This window comes from Rhea americana, unplaced genomic scaffold (genome assembly GCF_003343005.1).
Source record: "Rhea americana isolate MKP2758 unplaced genomic scaffold, rheAme1 scaffold_4, whole genome shotgun sequence".
Classification (NCBI taxonomy): domain Eukaryota; kingdom Metazoa; phylum Chordata; class Aves; order Rheiformes; family Rheidae; genus Rhea; species Rhea americana.
The window spans coordinates 4,026,698-4,032,697 of NW_028186534.1; the positions used below are offsets into that span (position 1 = coordinate 4,026,698).

Here is a 6,000-nt window from a genome sequence, read left to right on the forward strand (position 1 = left end):
GGGCCCTGCACAGCGTTTTCAACTCCMCATCAAGTCACGCTGTTGCCAGTCCTATCAATTGGGATTGATGCCCTAAACGTAATTCTTTCCCCACACCCAGAATTGTGTGGGCGTGTGTATTTATATATATCTTCTACCTTATAAGGGTTTCACATCAGCATTTCCATCGCTTTTCATTGCACCTGTAATGTATTCAGAATAAAGCTGCTCTTGTCTGCGAACTGCAGTTCTCTGATGTGCAAAAAGAGGGATCCTGATGTTGTGGCTGACTTCTGTCAGTCCAAAAATTCCTCCAGAGAATTTTTGTCACAGGGCAGGAACTGCCTCTTTCCTCATTCTTTGCCTTAAAACACTGTGAGATACCAACCTTGAATCTGAAAAAGACCTTTGGGTGTCATTTAAATAGCTCATCAGATATCAGAAGACTGCATTAAAGGTTGTAATTCATTGTGAATCAGTGTTTGGAGGCTGCAAACTGCACGTCTAACTGTCCATGCAAAAATAATGCAGCTTTGAATGTGCAGCCAGTGTTTGCTCCATTATGTCCAGAGAAGGAAATACTCRGAGCCTCTGGAAACATGTTGGGGAGAGCACTCTGAGAGCAGGTCTCCACAAGCCATGGGTGGAATGACACAGCTGGGGACACGGTGCTTCGCCCTCTCTTTATTTTAAGGTGCARTTTCACTGTTTGAAGTCAGCTTCCTCCTAGACAGCAAGCAGCTGGGTGCAAAATGAGCCCCGCTCTTAGCAAGAAGATCACAGGGGCCCGGGCACAAGGCATCTGAGGAATACGACAGCCGGCGCTGAATGCCTCGAATAGCTGTACGGAGCGAGGAGGGTGCACTCCGCATGGAGGGGAGTGGGTGCAGGGCTCCAGGTTGCAATGCAGGAGGTATCTGTGCCTTTCCTAGCACTGCTGCAATGAGAGCAGCTCCCCAGGCTGGGCAAGGAAAGGAGCCCATGGACAAGCTGTGGTGTTTGCTGGAGAGCTGCAGGAGAGAGATTCAGGATAAAATGTGTCCCTGTGGCCTGGGCAGAGGACACACGTGCGGTTAAGCTGACGCTGGCTAGTATGACAGCTCAGGGCGGGCAGTGTTCAGCCGCAGTGTCCTTGTCCCCGTCAGCAGCCTTGTGGTCTGAAGCTGTCCTGGGCGATGGGATGGGATGGAGAAGGTCCGCAAGATGCCTGCCATGGAGGAGGTCCTGTCCAGCTGCTGCATCTYGCCCGTGGCTTTTCTGCCACACTGTTTCAGTGCTGGGACTACGTGCCTGCACTGAGGACAGCTCTGGAAAACACTGCGTGCCACAGGCTCAGCCTCGGTTTCTCAGGATGTGAGGCTGAAGGTCTGCCTCCGAGCAAGTGTGTCAGTGCTCAGGAGCACGGCGGCAAGGCTGTTTGCAACCCCCGCTGCCTAGCTGCAATGCCTAACACAGTTACATCTGCAGATTCACTGGCCCTGTTTCCTTGCCTGGCTAAGTGCTGCTTTCACAGACGCGTTAGCCTTTAGCGTTTGTGCACCTTATTTGTTGAAAGCTTCGTCTTTTGCCCTCATGTGCTGGGTGGCCAGTTCCAGCGGACAGGCTCTGCCTGCTACCTGCTCAGTCTTCGGTGACGCTCGTTGGGGTGACCTGCACGCCTTGCCGCAGCCATGCAGAGGCACCCGGTGCTACTGCAGCAGCAGACACAGTGCTCAGACCCCAGCAGGGAGCTGCCCTGCATCTTTGCAGTCATCCTGGGAGGTTCAGCAGAAGAGCATCTATCTAGTTATGCCAGACGGACTGATTTMATTTTGTTGCTCGATTCTGACACCGTGGCCTGTGCTCAAGCCAGGATGTCAGCTAGGATGGCACTGACTGTCGCCCCTGTTGTCTCTGCAGGACAACTCACGCCAAAGCCAAGGCTGAAGGGTCTGAGCAGGCAGCCCAGGCAGCTAACAACGAGTCGGGCATAGCCAGGACGATGGCCAGGGAGCTCTCCCCAGACTTCTACCAGCCAGGTAAGATTAGGAGCATGTAAGAGAGCTTTCACAGTTTCTTCAGGGAATTGTTCAAATGCTTCCCYGCTTTATATCTCAGGGGGGTTTCCCTCCTATCTGTCCTAAACCTGCTTTCCTGCAAGCTCAGCCAATCCCCCTGCACATGGAGTACAAATGATTGCTGTCTTCCTTACACCAATRTTTTATCTCTTGGAATATGTCAATACATACTGGAGGAAAACTCCACAGTCCCTCGGCCTCTCCCTGTGTTCCCCATACCTTTTACCCATCTCAGCTGGCTCCAGGTCCTCTCCAATCTGTGCATGGTCAAGTTTGCCTCTGACCTGGCCAGCCAAGTCTGGCTCAAGCCTTCCCAGCWCCAGGCAGGCAGACCTGTGAGCTCAAGTCTTATCTGCTGCTCTCCTGCTGATATGTCCCACAAGTAGACGTGGCTTTTTCTTGGAACAGCTTTGCACAGCTGACTCATATTCCTTATCCTGTGAGGCTCCACACTGCACCAGGATATGATCAGACTGAGCTAATTTAGTTTCTTTAATAGCCTACAAGAAATTTGCTCATGCAAAATACTATTTTTCTGACTTCCTATCTGTTCAGGAGCATCACTGCTAATTATTTGGCTGGGAAAACGCTTGTGAGGCTCCTTCTGTGAGATCAAGCGTGGRGATTTAGCATATAGGAAGTATAATATTAGAAGCAGCATTAAGAATTACCTTTCCCCAGGCCTAGCTAGCTGGAGATATATTGTTCATGTCTCCAGGATCTTCAGGCAATAGGGTGATATGTTAGCCAGCAGTGAAACTGGGGGCAGGATCCCACCATTGTGTTTCCCACTCACCAAAACTTGTTGCTTAYTCCTGCCTTGATTTCAGTGCCTCCAGGTCCCCAGTGCTAACAGGGCTCTCAGCAGGAAACAGGAATGGCTCATTCCCAGCGCTCAGCCTGAGAGTCACGCTTACAGATTTGCCCAAATCCCCTGCACTCCTGCCTCGTCCTGCGCTCTCGCGGCTTGGGAGACGTCGCCCTGGAGGCTTGCCTGCATCTCCCCAAAGCACAGCGAGATCTGCTGGGGCTGGCTGCAAGCTGGGAATCACGGCAGCGCCTGGCACGTGTGTGAGCCAGTGTATGACACTTCACTTAACAATAGCTAACGTCATTTGATCCTAACATAAGCCCTCAGTTGTCACTCACAGCTCCACGTTCACCCTTCGCATTCTGGGGTATTTATAGCACAGAGGCAGAGGAAACTGGAATTCCTGATGCAAGGTTTTTGATATAGCTAGATTATTTTTTCCACCCATGGCAATTCATGAGCCAATTGAAATGGTCTTTGCAGAATGCCTGGACCAGCTTGTCTTCAGCTCGTTGCTGCTCAGGTGCCTGAATCCTCTCAGTGTTTTTGTGTATAGCTTCACTCAGATCCTGGCCTCTTTCAACGGCCATGTAACCAGCTGATGCACAATTGTTTCTTCAATGATTCCTTTTAACTTCAAAATTTACTATGTGATCAGAGTACAGGAAAGAAAAATGTATCTTCTGGAAGGCTGCACCATCTGTGAAAAAATACAATAATCCACATTGGATTTTGCTAGGACTCAGGTGGCAGCTGGTCTCACRGTCAGGAGAGCCTGATGGTTTTGGGCAGATACACTCCCCCTGCTCTCCCCATGTTTGGTGTAGGACAAGCCCTGCTCAGTGTGCTTCAGCTCTTTAATAAGTATTTAGCCCTGGGTTTCAGTTAGGATATCAACTGTAGCATTTCAGACAGGAGTGATGTAAGCCAAAGTCCTCGCTGAAATGTCATGCATGGAGGTGGAGGTGGCGAGSCACAGTGTCGGGAGGAGAAGAGGATCAGGGCTGTGCAGTGCCCTCCAGGAAAGCAGTTTTTTCTGGGGTGAATTATTTAGGAGGAGAAGAAAGCACCAGCTGATAGCAAGGAGCCAGGAGCTGCAGGCCGCCTATTTTGAGGAGACTGAACAACTGTTGAAATGGCTTCCAAATAATCTACTTGCAGCCAGAAATAAATGGCCCTGAATGGATCACCTCCTGATTGACAGGAGCGTGCAGGCAGGGGAGAGCAGCTAAAATAAATCCCCTGCTTCTTACCACTGCCCCTCCAAGATGRGGTAGGGCCCATTAGCAGCATGCAAATCACACCATTGATTTATTAGAGGGAATGAAGCACCYGTCTCCAGTTTCTAGACCCAACTTAAGTCTTCACTGGTCCTCGGGGGAACAGAGAGGAGGGGGGTAGCTGCCAGGCCATGGGGACAGCATGGTCCAGGGTCTGCACCACTCGGGAGCACAGACCAAGCCTGGTGCCTCCACTCCCCCTAGCACCTCTTGAGCTCAACAGAATGAGGCCAAAGCCATTTCCAAAAGCTGGTTCTTTGCTTTYGCATGTGCTGCTCTGCGATCCCACCTTGTCCCTAAGGAGCTTGCAATCATCTCTCATTGCTGTTGTTTGTTATGGGCATTRCAGGACATGCAGGGCTCCTGTCCCAGCACAGGTGCTCCGGTGCAGGGCACTGCATGCAGTTGTTTTCAGCACGATTTGCCCAGTCGATCTGGTGGATTTTGCTCCCAGCCAGCCTCGTGCAGCAGGCCACCTTCAGCGCCAGGCTCTGGCTGACTTCCCTGGCCCCAGCTGAGCTGTGATTTGCTTTGCAGACATGGCCCAGCRTTAAGAAGAAGAAGAGGCTTAATGATAGGTGAATAATTGAGGCAATGGCAAACGTTGCTAAGAGCTGACAAGTCAGCGTGTGAGATGAGGACGGGATGGTGCCAGGTGATTTGGCTGCTGTTGCGGGGGATTGTCCAAGCCGCGGTGCCAGGGTCAGTGTGGAGAGGAGGTCTGTGAAATGCCCATGCTCGCACGGCCAGCCCTGCATTTCCCACAGGGAGGATTTTAAAGCAGAGGTGGCTGGAGAGAGGAAAGATGCCCACATCACCATTTTCTCCTCACTGTGGGAAAGGGTGCTGCCTGTGCTCAGCCACATTATTAGGCACCAAAGAAGCCACGTAGAAGAGTTTCCCAGCCATAAAAAAGCTTAGGTGGGAGCTTGATCCTCTTTAGGCCCAGGATAATCCATCTATATGACTTAAAGCCACAAAAAAAAGAGGCCTGCAGATTTTCACTGGTTCTTTCTTCTCACGTGGAGCTCCTGCCTGCTTTCCTTCCACTCCTCCCATGGAGGACAGCACGAGCAGGGCATCCGCACCTCCGGCCAGGAATGTGGGAAATCCCTTCTGAAAACACGCTCTGGTCTGGGATATAYGGCGGAAAACGCGCCCTCGCTGCAGTCCCTTGGGCGATGGCCGCATCCTTTAGTCYGGCCCCGAAGGAGAAGCGCGCAGCATGAGTTTGTGGGACACCCACGTTTTGATGGGAAGGAGGGGGGCATGTCCAGGCTGGAGCAGACAGGGGACAGTGAAGTACCTGGGGGCAGCGGAGCCGGGGATGGCGGGGGCGGGGGGGGGTTGTTCTCTGGTCGAGTGCCGACACGCTCGCCGCGGCGGCAGGGATCGGGGCACGGGGCCCGTGCGGCGCCCGCTCGTGCCGCRGCGCCCGCCAGCTCCTGTCCCGTCCTGCGGCCTCTCCGCGGGGCCGGGAAGGGGAGAGCCGCGGTCCGGCCAGCGGGGCCGGGCACGGAGCCGGCACCGCGGCGCCCGCTGAGCGTCTCTCCTTCCCCTCGCAGGCCCCGAGTACCAGAAGAGGAAGCTGCTGCAGGAGATCATGGAGAACGCGGAGCACGCCGTCAACATGGAGGAGGAGCCGCCCCGGCCGGAGGGCGCCCCGCCGCCCCCCACGCCGCCCGACAGCCCCCAGCTCCACGAGAAGGCCGCGGCGCACCGCCGGGGGGCCAGTCCGGCGCCCAGCCCCGCGGCCACCCCGCCGGAGGCCAAGCGGCCGAAGCCCGGCGCCCCCAAGGACGGCTTCCTCCGCCCCGGCGCCTGGGACGAGGAGCGCGGCGGCGAGGGCAGCCGGGCCGGCACGCCGGCCGAG

General features: G+C 54.3%; 1 protein-coding gene across 1 annotated transcript in view; it reads left to right on the plus strand.

Moving 5' to 3' along the window:
• JPH2 (junctophilin 2) overlaps positions 1-6,000 on the plus strand; it is a 36,606-nt gene that overhangs the window by 24,345 nt on the left and 6,261 nt on the right. The window contains exons 3-4 of the mRNA XM_085313992.1: positions 1,879-1,997; positions 5,693-6,000. Coding sequence (XP_085170118.1) covers positions 1,879-1,997; positions 5,693-6,000 — 427 coding nt within the window. The remainder of the gene's footprint in view (positions 1-1,878; positions 1,998-5,692) is intronic.